Here is a 21,494-nt window from a genome sequence, read left to right as displayed (position 1 = left end):
CACCTAGTTATCACTACATCCTACCAATTTGCTGAAATAATTTTTAACCCCTGCCCTCCCACTGCTGAAGTTTGTCTACCATTACTACAGTAACTCCTTTCTGCAAAGATCTGCTTTTCAGAGGTTGAGTCACATTACCGTAAGACTAAATGGAAATATTTCAGGCAAAAGAGTATTTCAGAGATCTCATTTTATTTACCCTGAACAACCTTATTGCTCACACGATTTCAGATCAAATCAGAACTGAAATTGCTTGAGAACTTCCATTAGAGACTCTCAGACTGGCAATCCCTGCTGTGTATTAACAACTTTTTCCGTTCATTATGTTGGCTTCATTCACAAGCACACTGGCATATAATTTCATTATTGTGATCTAAGAGTGACTAGGTTAGTCTCATTAAATAAATGTAAAAACTAAAATAATCCTAAAATCTGCAAGATCTATGTAACACCTTACCGCTTGCTCAAACTATCTGCTTTACTGCTGGACTCTTCAGGGATTTATCACATTTATGATGCTGGAAGACACGTCTTATCTGACCTACTGACACATAAAACCTAACTTTTCTTATAGCAACAATGTCAAGGTCCTTTCTATCAATAAGATAGTACTTCAAGGCTCTCTAAACAGCTGCGAATATATTCTACCCTTTTGGTAAGCAGAAAAGTTCTTTATTCATAGAACTTAAGATGTGGCTCACATATAAAGCATTTTTAAAACATTAATATTTTTACTTTTACACTGCCTGAGTATAATCAGAAACTTTCACTAACAAAATTCCCACTGTGTAAAATATTTTAAGAATCAATTAAACTGTTACTTTTAAAAAAGTGTTAAATATTTGTTCTGATTCCCCACTGGGTTCAAAAACCTCTTTGATGTTAAGATGGGGAAAAGATAGATCTTTTCAGCAAATCTGAATAGCACAAAATGACACTTTGAAAAATGCCACCCTCTCTTAAATCTTTTCAAGTACATATTTTAAATGATCAACAAATAGATGACAAACTTAATTATTTTTGTAGCCCATATTAGGCTTCCCTTTGCACTTTAGTAGTACCTCTTATTAATTATTTCTGATCTTCAATGTACACCCAAGGCTACGCTTAATGTTTTAGCAAATAGAATACCATTCTTTTGAAATTGACAAAAGCTATAAATTTAACTCAAGACAGCTTTTGTAGTTCAGCTAGATTCAAGGTCATCTCAAGGCTTTTAATTACTAACCAGGAATTGAGGAGGTTTGTACCCGCTATAGTTGAGAGAAAGAGCAGCTGGCTTATTCATTTTCTTATTAAAGAGCATTATAAAACCTATCTTGGCAAATTACAAGTTTCTGATCACCAGTGGTGAGCACGAAGCAGCAAAGCAAATCATCTTCAAATGTTCATGTTTACTTTCAATCAACATAAACTTTAACAATGTCTAAAGACTACTTAATTTTAATTTCAGCAAATATGACTTATGCTTTAATAAAAAAATGTATAGATAGCTGGATTCCCAAAATGTTCCTATTTCCATTCTGAAATCAGACCTGTTAAAAACTGTGAATGCCCTTCAAATTAGCATAAGATTTATTTAGATTCTTTCACCATCAAACACTGCACAGGATCAGGATAGAAACTAGCCACTGAGGAACCCATGCAGATTTCTAAAGGAATGCAAGTTTAAATTCTCTCTGCATGTACTTAATTTCTATTCACACTCAGGTATAGGTAGGTCTCAAGACACATTAAAGACTTTGTGGGAGATGATATAATTGTATTAGAAGACACACGCACATCAACTTATCATCCCGAGATTTTTAGAGGCAACCAGAGAAGGCTCTAGGGTGTCTCTGCCACCCATTCAACCATATCTATAAGAATTCGAAGGTAGCCTCAGAAGGGTCCTTAAGCACAGCTCTGACCAGGCTGGAGATGCTAGGATGAGGGTGCAGGGCAACATTCTAGTGCCAGAATCAAAAAGAAAAAAAAGGGCGGGTGGGGGGGAATGACTCTCTCTCACCCCAAAATGATAAAAAGCAAAGAGCCTACCCACAGTATCTCAAATTCTATCTCAAGCATGAGGCATTTATTAAAATAAATAAGTACTGCTGGCAGCCCTGGATGTTGGTATGCAAGGTATCTCAGTGTAAATTAAAGTAGTTGTTGGTGAGGGTACATTGAGATAGACACACGCTTCTCAAAATTATCCCCCAAAATAAGCCAAGATAAAAGCAAGCACAAGATGGTGTGAGAAGCACTATTATAACACTGAAAAAATAAAACCTATCTAAATGGCCAGCAATGAAAAACAATGGGCTGTCATACAGCTATCGAAAGTTTCAAATAACTTGATGTTCAATGAGTGAAGTTTATAACAGGAGAAAAAACATTTAAAATTAAACAAAAAGCAGAAAACGTAATAGTATATACTGTATGACTAAAAAAATGCAAAAAAAAAAAAACAACCTTGGATTTGAGGTCTAGAAGAAAATGTTAATGAAAGTTGCTTAGTGGTAGGATTATAGGTTATTTTCCCTTCGTTTTCCATATTCTCTTCAGTGACCATGCATTAATTTTAAAAACACTGGATTCTTAAGCAGCTCACATCTAAGAACCAAAGGACCTAAGGGCCACAGGCAATTCAAGCACAGACAGACCCTCAGAAATCACAAGTATTTAAAACCTAAATATACGATGCAGCTGTATCTTTCCTGCTTTTATTTATATGCAAGCACTTCCAACTGTGTTTCCCAGGGTATGTTCCTTAGACAACGCTTTAACCCTGCTTTCCAAACAAGGCATTTGAAACATCGGGTATTCTCCAGCCAGGAGTCCTTATCTATGCTCTGAAACTAGCTTTGGAGAATAAATTTACAGTGTTTCACACACTTCGGCTTGCTCAGTATTTATTTTTTGATGGACACACTGTACGAAGAGCAAACTTATTTTGAAATATTTTGAAAAGGCTCGCAGCAGATAGGAAATTTTATCTCCAAATGTTAAATGCACTTCTTCACAGCAGTACTTTCAGCAACTGCTTGCAGTCAGTTCTGAATTCCAGGGAACCAAAGTATCTCTCAGATTCGATCTGTCACCAAGAAAGGGAATATTTTTTTGTGGGAAAGCAATTGTATTTTCCCACATTAGGTGATTGATTAAGTTCTCTCCCTAAAAGGCTGATTGGTTTCCTGGTGCCAGTAAAATGATTGATGAATATTTCAACTGCAGCTACCCTGCTACACTCTTCACTTCACCCCTCCCCCATGCACCTCTCCCCTTTCCTGCTGGGTTCCCTTTTTACAGACCAGCAGCATTTAAGGAAGTTTCCCTTCTGTTTTGCAATTTCCCTTAATGAATCAACGTTCTCAAATGAAGCGCATTTAATCTTAGGAAGACAGCACTCTTCTCAATGCTGAATGAGTTTTGCAGATAAATATCCCATTACAAGGAACGAAGAAAAACTCTAAAATTAACTATGGGTTTGACTCAGCAAATGAAACTGTACTCAAAAAAGAGAAAGTGTGGCATGGAGGGGTTATAAATGAAAAAAGTGATCTTGTTTAAACAACAAAAATACTCCATAATTTATTTCAAATTTACATTACAAATTACCATAACATCAGAACTGTAACTGTAAACATTTCTATAAGGCAGACTCAAAGAATGAAATTTACAGATAAATTATGGGATCTCACAGACTTTAAAGCAGCCAAGGGTTCTAAAGCAGAACAGGGAAACAGTTTGGTAAATGTAAATATTCTTAGAGGGATGACTGAACAGTATCTGACATCAAAATCATCCCAGAGAATGTGGGCAGTCAGTACCACAGCTATTTGCTTTAGGCAGAACTTTTCTAAATTGCAACTTCCTGTTTTACCCAATTCATTCCATCATAAACCTGGAAAATCCTTTCAGGGATTATCTAATTTAGCTCCTCCATTTTTATAGGTGGACCCACAGAGACATGCATTTGAGACAGAGCTAGAATCAGATCCTAGGCATAAAGTATCTCCTGGGCCTCATAACTCCTCAATGTTTGGGCTCCTCTCTAAAGTCTTTTCCTATTCAAACTACTTTGCTAACATAATCTATTAACCCACACTTCCTATCCTCTTTTACATCTTTCTCACTATCTCTCTTTTCATTAGGAAATCACCTTCTGTATTTTATAAATTTTGGACACCTAGCTCTTATATTTCTTTTGTGAGACAGAATTTTAAAAAGGTACATGGGACAAAGGCCACCTTTTCCTAAACTGCATTCCCGAATACAGTCAAGCAAACAGCCACTAGTTTATTGGCCATCTCGTCTTAATCTGGGATATTTAGTCACTTTAAATTACAGGAGAACCATGTTTCCAAACAGAAACTACATTCTAGTTCCAGGAGGGCCTATCAAACCTTGGATTTAGCTTAAACACACTGCTTGACTTAGATATTGGCCCCCATTTCCTCAAGTAGCTGAAAAGCATATTCCTTTCCCTTATATTTTGTAGACTTACTCTGACTACCAGCAAGGGACTCTGAGATAAGCAAAAGGCTCATATTCCTGACTTGCCTCTTTCATTCATTCAATATTCATGGAACACCAATTCTCAGTGCTTAGGATACAGATAAAAGACATTGTACTCCTGCCTTGAGTAACTCAAAACACCTTCATTCCTTAGCACCCCTTGGGTTCACCGAAGATTGTCCCTGATTTGGCAAAATTGTTTTCTGGCCAAAGGCTTATTAAAACCAACATGAGGCCACGGGCTGTGGCTCACAGTTGTTAATCCCAGCACTTTGGGAGGCCAAGGCGGGTGGATCATGAGGTCAGGAGTTCGAGACCAGCCTGGCCAACACAGTGACACCCTGTCTCTACTAAAAATACAAAAATTAGCTGGGTGCGATGGTGGGCACCTATAATCCCAGCTACTCAGGAGGCTGAGGCAGAAAAATTGCTTGAACCCAGGAGGTAGAGGTTGCACTGAGCCAAGATCGCACCACTGCACTCCAACCTGGGTGACAGAGCTAGACTCCATCTCAAAAAAAAAAAAAAAAAAAAAAAAAAAACAACCAACATGAGGTGGGATGCCGAGGCAGGCAGATCACCTGAGATCACAAGTTCGAGACCAGCCTGGCCAACATGGTGAAATCTCGTCTCTACTAAAAACACAAAAATTAGTCAGGCATGGTGGCGGGCACCTGTAATCCCAGCTGCTCCGGGGGCTGAAGCAGGAGAATCACTTAAACCAGGGAGGCGGAGGCTGCAGTGAGCCAAGATCTCGCCACTGCACTCCAGCCTGGGAGACAGAGTGAGACTCCAACTCAAAAAAAATAAATAAATAAAAATAAAAATAAAATAAAAGCCAGCATGAGAGAAAAGAAAAAAGTCACTTGCAATTCTAAGAGTGGGTCTTTTTGGCTCTCTAATCAATAAAAGTTGAATTCTGGGCCTCTCCAACATAGATAAATGCCCCAGATTCTCAGGTTTTTGCTTTTAGGCAGATACTATGCTTGGCAATTTACAGACCTTGTCTCTAATCCTTATAACCCTACAGTCAATTTCAGAAATGTCAGAGTATATTGGAGAAGAGGGGATGTTAAATCTATGAAACAAATTATTAATGCTGTTACTAGCTGCGAAATCTGGAGGTTTAAACTCTGTGGGTCTCAGTTTTCACCTGTAAGATGGGGATAACAGAACACCTACCTCAGAGTTAAGACGATAAATATACATAAGGTGTTTAGATTATAAACACTATGTAAATGTTAGCTATTAATGTTAAATGAGAACACTAAAGTTCAGAGAAGTCAAGTGACAAAGTCGCACAGCTGTGATCTTTGTTAGGCCACACTCCAGAGTCCCTGCTCTTTGCCTCACACCATCTAACCAAAATCCTTCCTCCCTGGATGGGACTACTATTGCCATTTCCAAAAAACAAAGCCCTCTAAATGCATGTCAATGGGGGGCTTCCCCCAGGTGGTTTATTATCCTGCTAAAAAGGCATCTTGGGGGAAGGATTCCAAGAATAGAGAGAGGAAGTCTCCTCACAGGTTAGACTTCAAGGGTACAGAAAGAATATGGAAGAAAAAAGCCAAATCTGTCTCAGTTATTAGGTTTCGTAATTAAAGCAATTTAACTCAACTGAAGAATGCAATTGAAGATTTCATGTGAATCTTCAAATCCAAACATTAAGAAATAAAAGAAAGGCTTGTATTTTCTTATAACTAAGCTCCAATCCCCACAAAACACAAAAATGTTTTCAAAGGTACATTACATGAAACTCCAAGAATATCAAGATAATTACAGAGCTCTTAGGAAGGAAGCCCAAATAATTATCTCACTGATCTTTCAACACCTACCCAAGCTTCACCTTGAGTTCTGATGCGGTAACTCCTTATTTGTTATTCACATTGTTATGTGACATTTCTTCAGCCAGCAAGCCCACTACAGGATGAGTTCTACCTAGTAACTACCCTAAGGAGTAAATTTCTAACTCTTTAACAACACAGTAATTGACTTACACTAAAATGTTACTCACACTAGGAAAGGATATTCTTCGACCAGAGGAAGAGATGCCTCTCCTATACAGACTTTATTACCATCTCAGTGAAAACCAGGTTAAAAGCAAACCAATTTACGAAACTGCATTACCGAAATCACAACTCTAAGACTCAGTGAAGCCAAACATGTCTAAGGAAAGCAAATAAGCAAACTATTCTCGATGGAAGTTTTAAAAAGCACGATAGGATCTTTATCTCTTATAAATTGTTCATTATTCTATAGCAATGACTCTTAAGAAATTCTGTTGTCAGATTTATTTCCACAAATGTAAGTCTACCCTTGGTGAGGCAACTGGTTCTCTTGAAAAACTGCTGCCACAAGACAATTATCAGTTAAGCAACAGGTTTCATGTAGCAGGTAACAAAAGCTTTATCAGAGAACTCAGTGAGAGTGCACTACCACACATTTCATGTATTCCCAAGCAAAGAAAACTTAAAATGATATGAACTCATTTTCAATAAAAGTAGCTCAATTATCGAGGGAAGTAAGAAAACTCCAAAGTAAAAAAGTACTACTAATGGTATCTGGTGAAGTCACCATCTTCTTTACACATTTCGTTAGTTCATTTAGACCTGGAGTTCTCATATATTTATGCCTGAGTGTTCTTCAGGATCCCTTTTACACTCTTAAAAATTATGAAGGACCCTAAAGGGTTGATATTTATGTGGCTTTGTCTATTGATATTTATCATACTGGAAAATAAACCTATGAAAAATTTAAAATATTTAATAATCCATTTAAATTTAATAAATTCACGTTAGTACAAATAACATTTTTATGAAAAATAAAATTGTCCAATAAAACATAAAAATTAGAAGAGTGGCATTGTTTTACATTTGGCTAATCTCCTTAATATCTGGCTTAATCCTAGCAGCTAGATCTCCTATCTGTTTACCCATTCAGTATATTGTGATTTTTTGTTGTTGTTGAAGCACAGGCAGAAAATCTGGCCCCACAGATTTATAATCGGAAAAGGAAGAAGTATTTGCTTTTTAAAGTAATTGTGGATAGTCTTCTTTGATACTACACCAAAACTCAATTAAGTGGTACTTTCTTAAAGGTTAGTTCAGTGTGAGTTTAAAACCATATCAATGAACTATGTGTAATCCGTTACATTAAAATCCATTGATTAATCTGGCATTTTGAACAGATCTCTTAGCTGTGTAGGATCCTGTAATATCACACATAGATCTTTTGGAAAATACTGAATTACTGAGATATTCAGATTTTCAAAATGTTGACACATTTCATAACATCAAAAATCATATTTATTTCATCATCCATCTCATCAGAAAAGACATTAACCATTGGGAAGCTGTCAAGCTCTTAGTGGCAAGTACAAGTTTTCCAAAACTAATTGTTGCTTGAAAGCTCAAATTTTATTTACTGGCAACCAATACTGTCAGTTTTCCTTGATATGACAGACTCACTGTTCGTTTAAGAAAAAAATAGTCTGCCAAATGCCCAAGGCTGAATCAAGTATAGTTTAATTATTTCAAGTATTCCATGAACAAAAGTAGCTGGCTCAGATCACAACATAATCACACAAGCACTTTGTCTTAAAACAACCATTTTAGTTTGCACCAGAAGTGCTTGGCATGTACTTTTCCATTTTGTCACACAGAATATCAAAAGTGCATGTACTCAAGGGTCAAGATTTTATCATCATTTTTACTGCTTCATCAAGGATGACATTAAGTGGAAAAGTCTTTTTAAAAAATACAAGTGCATGGAAGTGAAGAATATAATGACTACTAATACAGTTTGTGCCTTGATTTCTGGTAAGGGACCAACAGTTTTTACTCACTATTGTTTCTGCAAAATCAGTGTAAATGTCAATACAGTAAAAAAGGCAAATGATGTCTTAGCATTACGATTAAAATATATTTAAGAACATCCTGAAAGGGTCTCAAGGACCCCCAGAGGTTTGCAGACCACACTTTGAAAATCACTGGTTTGGATGCAACCATAAATAAATTTAAGGACTCAATAAATGGGAAGAGATTAAGTCTGAAACAAACAATAGTAATGAATGGTCAAAGAATGACAGAAAATACAATTGAGTACTACTTCATTATTTGTTTATAAATTTTAAAAAGCAAGGGATGAGGAAGCGGGATAAAGTACATAAGGCTACACATTAGTGTTCCGTCTTCTAGCTTTTCTTTCGTGACAGAAAGACTAAATTAGATAAACTGGAGTTAGCCATAATAAAAAGAACATTGCATCTGATCCAGTGGAGTATAAGGAATTAAAAGACTGAATTTTTAATTCTTCCAAGGTGATACAGCTTCATACAGCCTCATGATTGAAATGGGGACTTGAATTAATAAAATTAGTTTTAAAAATGAAAACTGCCAGGAGCGGTGGCTCACGTCTGTAATCCCAGTACTTTGGGAGACTGAGGCACGTGGATCACTTGAGGTCAGGAGTTCGAAACCAGCCTGGCCAACATGGTGAAACCCTGTCTCTACTAAAAACATAAAAATTAGCTGGGCATGGTGGTGGATGCCTGTAATCCCAGCTACTCAGGAGGCTGAGGCAGGAGAATCACTTGAACCCAGGAAGCTGAGGTTGCAGTGAGCAGAGATCGCACCGCTGCACTCCAGCCTGGGCAACGGAGTGAGACTCCATCATAAAAAAAAAAAAAAAGAAAGAAAAAACTATCTGGTTAAGCTATTCCCTTCACTGATTCAGTCTATGCTTCATTTTGCGGTAGATTTGTTACTAAAATGTTTCCTGAGCTCTAAACTATGGGATTACACCTGAAGGAAACATCATAGATAAAATATCACAGGAAATCTAATCAATCATCTCTTTTTTTCATCAGTGTTTTAGAAGAAAATAGAGAATACAGAAATTTGGGCATTACAATGATGGGTTGGAAGAGCAAGCAGAACCCACTCTTAGACCTCCAAAATGCTCTTATACACAGATCTAAAAATCCATGATTCTATGAAATGTAAGGAGGAACTGGAAATAAAAAGCTGGGAAGATTATCCATCTTTTTCACATGAAGAATTTAGTTGTGCATTTCTCTCTCAAAATATGAATCTTGAGTATATTTTTAATGAGTTATAAATTGTTTACAATGCAAATAGTTGTTCAAGCAAATATCTGTTAGATACATTCTCTGCTAATAATACCACTACAATTCCAATGTGCTATAGCTATTACTCTAACAACTCCCTTAATCACTATTACCAAATTTTTAAAATAATTTCTCACTTGGGCAGTGAGTGCAAAGTCACTATTCTGGGTCAAACCACCCACAGAGTATATCTTCAAATCAAATGCCTGGATTTGTTTCCCTGAATACATTACATGTTGCTGCCCAGGGAATTGGTTTTAGAAACATTACACCTGCCAGCTGACTTATCAGCAGGGCCCATAGAACTGACACCAACTTAAAGGCAAGAATCAGTCCAGAAACAGAAAAATATACTGCTACTGCCATCTGTGGTTTATGCTTGAATAGCTTCTCTGGTGTAAACAAATTGAAGGGTGTAGAGTTTACAATTAGAATCCAAAGGCCTCATCATTTAAAGACACTTTTTTAAAGTTAATTCTTAATGTAACAAATTGTATGGTTTATTTAGTATAAGACGTAAGAATCCGTGATTCTGTATTTCAGCTTATTATATAATGCTGATGGAGAAACCACAAACTACCCTGAATGAAAACTACTCCATTGCATAACTTTATTTGTCCCAAACACACACTCCTTAAAGAAACTCAGAACACTTGAAGCCCTCCTGTGAATTTATCATTAGAATCATTTCCCTTTTGAAATCGTGACTGTCAATATTAAAACAGCCCCCGAAATTTTTAAAGCTTAAAAATTTTAGGAAATCCAGGAATTTTCTATTTAGACGTAAGAATTTGGCCAGTTTGCTTCTGTCAAGATAAAAATTTGGAAGTTCAATTATTCCTATAATTTTTTTAAGAACAAAAATTCCAAAATGCAAATGAAGTTTCAAAGTAGGCTATTTTCACAACGTATTTTCTCTCAGTTTGCTTTCTCAAATGACAACCACTGTAGCTTGGGGATCAAAAGATTTGGTGCAGCTGGGGGTGGGGAAAAAAGTAATTCAGCTCCCCAGCAGCCGGCTGAGGAAATCCTGGTCCGCTCCCAAACTAAATCACTGTTAATTAGAATTACCGGGTTACACTAGTAAAGTCTTATTTAAATAACTGTAACCACTGAAAAAAATCTGGGTTTTTTTGAGACGCTTTTCTACAAAGGCTGCTGTTTAATAGCAGGTAACAAAGAATGAAGAACGAAATACCGTAGGAAATGTTTTATTCTTTCAAATGATGCTCTCCTCTTTTTCCTGTGGCTATTTCTCCGCCATACTGAAAAACAGGTTAGACATCTCACAGTGGTTTTCTTCTGATCTTCTATTACTTACTAAGGGTGTTACAGTCTAACACCCTTGTCTTTTTCTTAAAGACAAGTCATGTTGGAAAACAATCAATGAACAAAAGACTGGGCTGGATTCTAGAAATACTGTATATCAAAGTTACATCTAGAGACGTTTTTTAAATTTAAGCTCAGCTGAATCTGAAACTTTAGCTCTAAAAAGCTCAATACCCAAGAAAGAATTACCTGCTCAGTACCAAACCACTTTCTTGCTCATTTTTAATAATTCTGGTATTTCTGAACCCTAGTTATCGAAGGCATCCATAAACCCTTAAGAAATTACCTGAGCCAGGAAAAAACTTTAATTAAAAAGTTAAGGTAGATCTTAATGCAGAAGTGTGAAAGAAACATTTTCCTTCACAACTTAACTGGTTTTGGAAATGCTCTCAAAGTATTACAAAGAGTTGGGTACATCAGATCACTACTTATGTGGGCAGATCAGATAGCTACCTTCTGTTAAAAACTGTTTCAAGCACATTTATTCTTTATTGAAATACAAGCGTGTTTATCTGTTGATTCAGAACTTTGATTTTTCTAATTCTGACCTTTTTCCCACATGACTAGAATCTGTTTTTACACATGAAATAAGGCACTTTTATTGTCCTACTTAAAAAAAACAGACTGACCCAACAATGTAAAATTTACTCTAAAACACATCTTCTCAAGTGTCACTTGCAACTTAATTATTATGCATGGAAAAAATACTGAACAGAAAAGTGTCATTAATTTGGCTATAAATCAAAAATAAACTTAAGAAGCAAAAATTATGACCAGCCCCAAAGATCTCGATGAATTTGCTGACAATGAAGTCTCCTAATGTGGGAGAATCTATCCTGGCTTTATGCAATTCTTAAGCTAGAAGTTGCCATCTGAACACAATTCATTAACAAACCAATTTTTCAACATAACCAATAAATAATATCTACCCAATTATAAAAATGAAGTGGTAAATCTTCCTACTAACACAAATGAAACTAACACAGCTCCAAGCTCCAAAACATGCAAGCATCATTAGCAATTTAAAGCCAACTTGCACAACAAACACTAGGGGTGGTATAAGAAACTTCCTCTACCAATGTTACAGCAACAGTTGGCATTTCTACCTACCATCCTCCACTATTCTAAAATGTGGTATTTTAATCTAAACTCTATTTTCCACCTTTGCCCCAAAACCCTAGGAAAAAAGTAGGGAATGAGAAACCAGAAAATTCTAAATAAAATATGGAAATGCATGATTTGGACATATTTTTGGAAATTTACCAGCAGTTTTTTTTTCATTAGCTCCCCATCCAACTCCCTTTCATGTGCTAACACATGTGCCTTGCATACACCTTTTTGCTACGGAAGTCAGAATGAATTATAGATTAGGAATCATGTCATCATATTTTGGTTACATGAATCAGAACTGCTGAATGATTTGGTGGCTTGTACACTGGAGACTGTAAATGTGGTCATCTCCCACCTCAGCTATGCAAAATCACCAGTGAATTTGCTCACTGTCGCCTTTCTTCTACCCTAGCCGTCTTTGGAGGTCACAGAAGCTATAAAAAAAAGAGAAAAAAAAAAAAAAGCAAAACCTGCGTGCTGTATGTACTAAGAAACAACAGTACTACAGCATGTTTTTGGTTTTGTTTTTTTCTAACGGGAGTAGGAAAAAATTCTGGGGCAACTCAAAATTAACTTAATTTTTTAAATCACAGAACTGAAAAGTTAAATCATCATGGGAAATATTTGCCAATTTATTTTCCAGCATAAACATTTGGACGGCATGGTTATAGCAGGAGAAAAAGGCACCGTGCTATTCAGTGAACTTCTCCCCATTTCCTCTAAAGTGTAATTACATAAAATATGCTTTTAATTACTTATAATGGCTTATAACCTTCCTTTGCCTTCCTTTGCTTTAAATATTTAAAAGTATATTCCCTCATTCTCTTAAAATGAACAAATGCAATATTCAGCATACACTTCCTCAAATCATTCATCTTCCTTTGAAATCCCAAAAGGGAGCAGTCCTCTATTACAACTAAATGAGTTCATGTTTGTTATGAAAACCTACAAGCAACAACTCAAAATAGCGCAGTCAGCACAGGGAATTCCTGGAAGGATGATGGTGCATCAAAAGGCTAGAAAGAAACTCTGTTCTGACAGAATAAAAACCATTTAAAGGACTGTAAATTCAGCATAAATGGTGTTTCCGGTAGGAAAACATTTCTAAAATGCCACCTCCAGTTTATTTCTTCATGACAGAGACCAAAAGACCCCCTATCTGTATAGTTGTCTCTTGAAAATAGTTCATATAAAATAGAAATTAGTCACTAGGAGTAAAAAACAGATAATTCATTTCTTTTCTACTCAGAACAAGCAGTTTCATATATTTTTGGAGAAAAATATTAATTAGGAAGCAAAAAAGAAAAAATGTGCCCATTGTTCCATGGGCAAACTTAAAAAAATTTTTGGCAATTCTTCTGTGAGCATGTTAACTTCATAAGTGCTAATGAACATAAATTGTAAAACATTGCACAATGCTAGCTTTTACACTGAAAAATATCCCACAACGGTCTAGCGTCTAGTGTATTTTAAGCCCATCAAGCTGCCAAAAGTTCCCATTGTATTTTCAGCAAAAAGAAAACATCTGCACCACTAACTTAGACTAATGTAAAGCTTTAAAGCCACCTTAGTCTAAATGGATTGCTCGATAACATTCTTTCAAATGGTTCTGACCAATTGAGGAAATGAGACTATGAATGGGAAATCTGATTGAGTTAAAATTACCATTGAGTTCTTTAAAATGTACTAATGAATAATTAATAACAAATGCAGTTCTTAGGTTTCTCTTACAACACTATTATTCTCAAGTAGAATTGAAAGCAATATTGCAGTAAATATTGAATTGCAGTAAAATCCGTCATCTACATTATATGCACAGGTGGGTACAGGAAGTATTCACACATAGGAAGGCATCACAGAAATATACACGCTAATATGGGATATAAGATGGGGCTTGGATTCAAAAAAATCAGCATGGGAAAATTTAGATCAGGATTTACAACACTCACAAATTAATACCAAACCAAATCTCCACACAAACTTAGCTTAAAAAGTCAAAGGCATTAAAGAAATCCTTTGTTCCTATTATACTGTCTCCTTCTACCCTAACTGGATTCCAGCTTCCCCCTTTGTGACACGGAATTTTATTGATCTCAAACATGTTCACATTCAGAAATTAGTTGCCAACGACAGCCCACGGAACGGCCAGCCACCTAGCCATCATACATCATACACAAATTAAAAAAAAAAAAAGAGCTCTGAAAACACATCACTATTTTTAAGATCAGCAACATCAAGTGAAGTTAACCAAGCTCTCTTCTACACGGACTTTTCCCTTTTGTAAAAAACACCAGATCTCCTAAACTAACAAAATGTTTGACTAGTTAATAAACGTATGAAGGCACGGATCCAACCCAAGATTTCCACCGTCTGTAGCTACTCACTCATTCAACAATTGAGCGCCTAACTGACCTATTTTCAGGTTACTTTCCTCACACCTGCCAGGTCACTGTCCTGATTGAGAAACCTCTTGGTGAAGCAGTTAATTTTTAGTGCCTCCTAACTGTCCCGGGTGTTTGCATTCAATTTGAAATCTGTTACTTGTTAGACACTGTTCGGTCCTAGATCTTTCAGAGAATTGCGAGTTTATGGCGCAGCGAGGGGAGGAGGCACGGATCTCTGAGAGCCTCCCTTTATTCGGAAATGAGGAGATGTGAAGGGTGGAAAACAGGGCAAATAAATAAATCGGGTTTGCCGCCGGAGCGTTTGCCGGCCGGTGCGAGCACCCTTTGTAATGCAGGCCTCCCGGGGCGATCGCCTGCGCTAATTGCTCCAGGGCGCTTTCCAAGTTCAAAAGTTCACCTTTTACGACCTCACAAAAGCTCCTAACACGTTACCAATAAAAACATTCCGCGGCAAACACCGAGGAGGAAAATATCAAACAGATACAAATAAAACATCCCGCAGGGGGAGGGAGCGAAGAGGAGGAGGGCGAGGAAGCCCCGAGGAACCTGAGGACCCGGCCCGGGCGAGGGGGCGAGGGACGAGCGGTAGGAAGTGCCGGGCCAGGTGAGGGATTCTCAGCTCCCAGGGTCCCGGATCGGGACAAGAAAGAGGAGAACTGAGACTAAGAGGTGGGGACCGGGACCTGCCGGGCAGAAGCCGGGAGGAGGCAGGTGTCTGGGGCCCCGGGGCGGGCTGGAGCCCTCGGCCAGGGAAAGCCGTTGCCTGGCGGAGAGGGGAGCTGAGCAGGGGCGGAGACCGGCCAGAGCGCGCGGGGCGTTGAGGAAGGTGAGGCGCAGGGGAAGCAGGAGGCGCGAAGGGGTCCGAAAAAGGAAACGACTGGGGGATGTCTAGCGAACGGGGGTTCGGCAGAGGTAGGGGGCTCGTAGTATTCAAGGAAGAACGCTCGAGGCTGCAGAAGAGGAAAACGCTCTAGAAAGCTGAGCGGTACAAGGGTGCTGTGGAGTCGGGTCAACAGGGCAAGAAGGGAGCGTCCTCGGTGGGAGGAGGAACCCCTGTAGGGGAAAAGAGAGGCTCTGCGTTAAGGGAACCCGAGTGAGGGGATGCCCCCACTGACGGACCGCGGGGGGGACTTCCAAGCTGAGGGGCCCGGGGGGAGGGGAAGGTTCGGCGCTGGGAAGACAGGGGGAGGGGACCCGGGGGGAGGAGGGAGGATTGGTGCTGAGGGGACGGGGGGAGGGGAAGCCTGTGCAGAGGGGACGGGGGGAGGGGGAAATGAAGCTCGGTGCCCAGGGACCCGGGCAGGGGGAGGGTCCGCGCGGAAGGGAACAGGGACGAAGGAGGAGGATCCACCCTGAGCGAGACCGGGGAGGAGAGGGAGGGTCCGCGCCAAGGGGGAACGGGGTGAAGGGCCACCCTAAGGGGCCGCGGGGCCGCTGCGGCTTCCCAGGGCAAGGGTCGGCAGAGAGGAGGGGGATCCCTGGCGGAGGCTCAGGAAGCCGGTTCCTGCCTGGCCCGGGCGTCGCAGGCCCCTCACCCACCGTTGCGCGGCGGCGGAGGGAGCGCGGCGGGCGGCTCCAGGAACCCCGCCGAGCCCCCGCCGCCTCCCCCTCCGCTAGGCGGCGGTTCGTCCCGCTCCATGCGGTGGTGCCTAGGGTCCGCGCTGGGTTTGCTGCTCCGCCATGACGGGCGCCCTAGTCGCCGTGGTCGTCGTCCGCCGAGGGGAGGAGGTTGTCAGGAGCCCGCGAGCTCCCGGCCGCGGCTCTCTCTGGGCCCCGAGCCGCCCGGCTCCGCGCCGCTCCGCGCCCCTCCGCGCCGCGCCCCCTCAGCACTGGCCAGCTCCCTCCCCTGACGTCACACGCCTCTGCCGCGCAAGGCCCTGCGGGGCACGCTGGAAGTTGGAGTCCGCTCTGCGAGGCCGGCCACGCCGACCGCACCAACTGAAGGGGTGGAAGGAGGGATAAGAAGTCCTGAGAAGGGAAAGCTAAAGTCTGTCAATACCAAGAACCATGACAAAGCGTTTGATGTCTATGTAGTAAGCGGATACTTCCGGGCCTTGTCTTGATTGTGATTTCTACCTGATCAAAGTTCCCTAAGAGTCCTCGTAACCCCCCACCCCAACAATGAGTCTTTGCGAGGAGGCGGATCGCGAGGCAGCCGGGTGAGCACGTGCAACGAAGCCCAGCCCTGTGGGCGGGGCCCTGGAGGCGGGGCTTGAAGGTACTCACGTGGGCCTCTCCCTGCCGCTGCGGGACAAATTGGACCGGAGATTAAAGGACCGGAGTTTAACTCGAGGTGACTGCGTTCGTATGCAAATGGAATCTATAAAATTCTTCTTTCCGGGGTAGTCTTTAAAGACTTTTTACCTCCGGGTGGGCGGGAAAGACTAAAGTTTCCCCTCCTCCCCTTTCATTTTCCCCCTGCCCATAGAACAGATGGGCAAACTAAGCTCCGGGCCATTGGGGCTATTAAAGAAAGCCCTAGGCTCTTGACCCCAGGTGTCTTGAAACCTTCCGTTTAAGAGGGATCCCTTGCCCAGCCTTGTTTGCCTTCCCCTTTCCTCAGTTTCCCTATCTGTAAAAGGGGGTTGGAATAAGGACAGGATCAAGTTGGAAGATCGCAAACCCCTGCCCCTCCCACCTCAGTTTCCCGAAGCTTTCCGGAAGCAAAATCCCGAATTTTGCAGCGGCTCCCGGCCGAATTCACCCGCTGCGGCCACCAGGTGGCGCGCGGCCACCGGTCACTAGGCCCGCCGGGGTGTCCGTCTTCGGCGACCCCATCGGGAAAGGATTTCGCTGCTGCCGCCAAGGGTCTAAGGCCTACCTGGCCCACTTGAAGACAAAGAACGAGAACGTTGGTGCTTTGCCCACTTCTGCTCTGCCGGATTATGCTGCAGCTTCCTCGGTGGCCACTCATTCGCCCTCTCCTGCCCCACCCGCCCCACCAATCCCTTAGCCCTTTTTTTTTTTTTTTTTTTTTTTTTTTGCCTAATTTTAAGTCCTCGTCCTGGCATTCGCATCCCTGCTTGGCCTGACCCTTGCCCACATTTCGCACCACACCCCGTCCCTCACCTGCTACGAAAGTTGCAACGCTTCTCTGCACTTGGGGGCAACTGGACCTTACCAACCCTGGTGAAACTGTATTTCATACGTAACCTGGGAGACTTACATTAACGCTCTGCCGTCTAAACCTCATACCTGCTCTATGAGATAGCAACAATATTGTCCCTTTCCAGCACTGATGAAGTCCACCAGAAGTGATGGGGATTCCAGCTCCATTCTGTCACACACCAGAACCTTAATCCTTGGCTCCTTCAAGCTGGAACGCGGCTGACTTCACCTGACCCACTCCCAAACTCCTATTCATCTTTCAAGATCCTGTTCAAATGTTTCTTCAGTGGCATCTTCCTTAATACCTTCCACCGAGGGACAACTAGATCCCCTCTGCTAGGTAGCAGTGTTTCAGGAGCTAAACCCTGTGACTAAGAGAGGACGGCCTGCCATTCCCTCAGCTGTGGGTTCTAAAATACTTTAGGACCTTGCTGGGCGCCGTGGTTCATGCCTGTAATCCCCACACTTTGGGAGACTGAGGCGGGCGGATCACCTGAAGTCAGGAGTTTGAGACCAGCCTGACCAATATAGAGAAAACCCGTCTCTACTAAAAATACAAAATTAGCCAGGCGTGGTGGCGCATGCCAGTAATCCCAGCTACTCAGGAGGCTGGGGCAGGAGAATCGTTTGAACCCAGGAGGCGGTGACTGCGGTAAGCCGAGATGGCGCAATTGCACTCCAGCCTGGGCAACAAGAGCAAAACTCCGTCTCAAAAAAAAAAAGAAAGAAAAAAAAAAGTCAGGACCATCTGGCCTTTCTCAGGAATCTACCTTTTTGTCACAGGTTCTGGTGGTAGTGAGTTCTCTGTCCCTGGAGATGCCATCAGAGCCTAAGTGGCACTGCAGAAACGTGCAGCCCTGGAGTTTCGGTAGTTGATGAAGATTCTAAGTCAACCCTCTTTAGATGGGCAGAAGAGTTCAGCCAAATGCTCAGCCCCTGGAAACAACTCCTCCAGTCCTTCAGACTACAGCTCTGTTGTCCCTTCCTTCCATAAACCTTCCCACACCTCCCTGACTAGTCACATCCCTTTATTCTCATTCATAACCCCAACTGCTGAGTACAGATCTGGCACATAGTAGGCTCTCAATAATTGCTGACTGGGTGAAAGAATGGATAAAAACAGCTAACCTTAGGTGAGTGACTTCTGAGCCTCTATTTCCTGTCTTCTAAGGGGATGGGTAATAATGATAGTTGCTACCTAGCAGGAATGCTATGAGAATTAAACGATGCTTGCAAAGCAATTAAAGGTCTGGCCTAATAAATGGAACCTCTTACTAATGTTATTTAAAGAGTGGTTCTAAATCTCAGATGCATGTCTTCTGAAAGTGCTTCTGGGAGGAGTCAAATACCACAAGACTGAGAAAAACAAGGGAAATGACTGTGCTAGAGACCCCAGCCACTGTCCTAAGCACAGACAGCCCAATGAACTAAGCACTCACTATGAGTCCAGCACCTACTATGGGGCCTTTTATCTAATCTCTCTACATTTCTTCCAACAATCCTAAGAAATCAATACTTTCTCCCCCGGTTTAGAAATGTGGGGACAGGTTCAGAAAGATGAAAAAGACTCTGCTACCACCTGCAGGACTCAAGACAAAAGATCTGGAAAGGAATGTGTCTAAGGGTAAGGAGGGATCTTAGGGGGCTGTGGTTCTGAGGCCAGAGGCAGCAGACAGACGGGACCAGACCGGGATACAGCTAAGAACAAGGCAGGCATGGCCGGACATGGTGGCTCACACCTGTAATCCTAGCACTTTGGGAGGCCGAGGCGGGTCAGATTGACTGATCTCAATCGGGAGGGATGACTAGAAGTGAGACTAGGTGGAGAGGAAGGCTTTCAGGTGGAAGGAACAGCATGTGCCAAGGTCCCAAGGCCAGATCACAGCTTGGCCCATTTGAGGAGCTGGGAGAATCTGTGGTGACCAGAGCCCACTGAGAGAGAGAAGGGTAAAGAGGAGGCAGCCAGAGATTATCAGGTCATGTGGGGGAACAGCCAGCAGGGGGCAGAGTTCCTCTAGTGACGGCAGCCTTGCTCTTCCTTGTCCTGCCTAGAGTCAGAGCAAGGCCGCAGTTCATCAAGAAAGGGCTTGGGTAGGGAATCCCCCCTGCCGGCTTCGATTTCTTTTAAGTACGCTCTGTCCCGTTTTTGAATACATAGGACACACACATTACAAAATCCACAGGATGCAATGAAAGTTCTTACTCCCTGGATCTCCTTAGAACCACCGTGCTGACTTTTTGCATTGTTTTTCAGATAGTCTATGTCCATAAGAACATACACGATATTTACTTTTTACACTAATCTAGCCCCGGTTTTGATGCCTCCCAGGGGATCTCTAGTTATAGAAGAAGCTTATTTGTGGATGGGCACAGTGGCTCATGCCTGTAATCCCAGCACTTTGGGAGGCCGAGGTGGGCGGGTCACGAGGTCAGGAGTTTGAGACCAGCTTGGCCAACATAGTGAAACCCTGTCTCTACTAAAAATACAAAAAATTAGCTAGGCGTGGTGGCAGGCACCTGTAATCCCAGCTACTTGGGAGGCTGAGGCAGGAGAATTGCTTGAAGCCGGGAGGCGGACATTGCAGTGAGCCGAGATTGCGCCACTGCACTCCAGCCCGGGCGACAGTGCGAGACTCTGTCTCAAGAAAAAAAAAAAAAAAAAGCAGCAGCAGCAGCTTATTTGTACTCAGTGTGTGCTTTGCACAGGATTCTTTAATTCAGCTGAGAGTTGTAGAGCACCGTACCTTGTGCCAGGTCAGTGGTTCTCAAACCCTAAGCCCCCTGGAGCCCTGGAGGGTGTGTTAAAACACAGATTGCTGGGCTCCATGCCCAGAGTTTCTGATTTTGTGAGTCTGTAGTGGGGCCTGAGAATTTGCATTTCTTTTTCTTTTTTCTTTTTTTTTTTCTTTGAGAAGGTCTCGCTCTGTCACCCAGGCTGGAGTACAGTGTCACGATCTTGGCTCACTACAGCCTCTGCCTCCTGGGTTCAAGTGATTTTTGTGCCTCAGCCTCCCGAGTAGCTGGGACTACAGGCACGTGCCACCACGCCCAGCTAAGTTTTGTTTTTTGGTTTTGTTTGTTTGTTTGTTTGTTTTTGAGACAGAGTCTCACTCTGTTGCCCAGGCTGGAGTGCAGTGGTGCCAGCTCGGCTCACTGCAACCTCTGCCTCCCGGGTTCACAAGCGATTCTCCTGCCCCGCCTCCCGAGTAGCTGGGATTATAGGCATGCACCACCACACCAGCCTAATTTTTGTATTTTTAGTAGAGGCGAGTTTTCACCATGTTGCCCAGGCTGGGAGAGTTTGCATTTTTAACAAGTTATCCGATGATGCGGAGGCTGAGACCAAGGACCACACTTTGAGAACCACTGAGTTCAATGTTCATGGGGAGAAACTAAGAATGTGCCCTAGGAAGTCATGCTCCAACACAAGGAAACAAACACACCAACAAGAAAGACAGTCCCATTGAGCAATAAATTCTATGAAGAAAATGAGACCAAGCATGGTGGCTCACACTTGTAATCCCAACACTTTGAGAGACTAGGGTGGCTGGATTGCTTGAGCCCGGGAGTTTGAGACCAGCCTGGGCAACACAGAAGACCCCATCCCTAAAATAAATACAGAAATTAGCCAGCATGGTGGCACATGCCTGTAGTCCAAGTTATTCAGAAGGCTGAGGGAGGAGGATAGCTCGAGCTGGAAAGTTGACGATACGGTGAGCTGTATTCGCAACACAGCACTCCAGCCTGGGTGACAAAGGAAGACCCAGTCAAAAAAAAAAAAAGGAAATGCTGGGTGCAGTGGCTCATGCCTGTAATCTCAACACTTTCGGAGGCCAAGGTGGGAGGATTGCTTGAGCCCAGGAGTTCGAGACCAGTCTAGGCAACAGAGTGAGACCCCGTCTCTGCAAAAAAAA

The 21,494-nt window shown here is 42.1% G+C and overlaps 1 protein-coding gene across 7 annotated transcripts in view; it reads right to left on the bottom strand.

Annotated features, from left to right (window-relative positions):
- Nucleotides 1-16,311, bottom strand: part of NR6A1 (nuclear receptor subfamily 6 group A member 1) — a 244,616-nt gene extending 228,305 nt beyond the window's left edge. For 5 of the 7 annotated variants that reach the window (XM_054657785.2, XM_054657786.2, XM_009457270.5 and 2 more), the window contains exon 1: nucleotides 16,012-16,311. In XM_054657785.2, the coding sequence (XP_054513760.1) occupies nucleotides 16,012-16,111 (100 nt within the window). In that variant the 5' untranslated portion in view covers nucleotides 16,112-16,311. 7 annotated transcript variants of the gene reach the window in all.
- Between the last annotated feature and the right edge of the window lie 5,183 nt (nucleotides 16,312-21,494).

The sequence above is a fragment of the Pan troglodytes genome, chromosome 11 (assembly GCF_028858775.2).
Source record: "Pan troglodytes isolate AG18354 chromosome 11, NHGRI_mPanTro3-v2.0_pri, whole genome shotgun sequence".
Taxonomy (NCBI): domain Eukaryota; kingdom Metazoa; phylum Chordata; class Mammalia; order Primates; family Hominidae; genus Pan; species Pan troglodytes.
The sequence above is the reverse complement of the archived record's forward strand: the minus strand, read 5'-3'. Positions and strand labels throughout refer to the sequence as shown.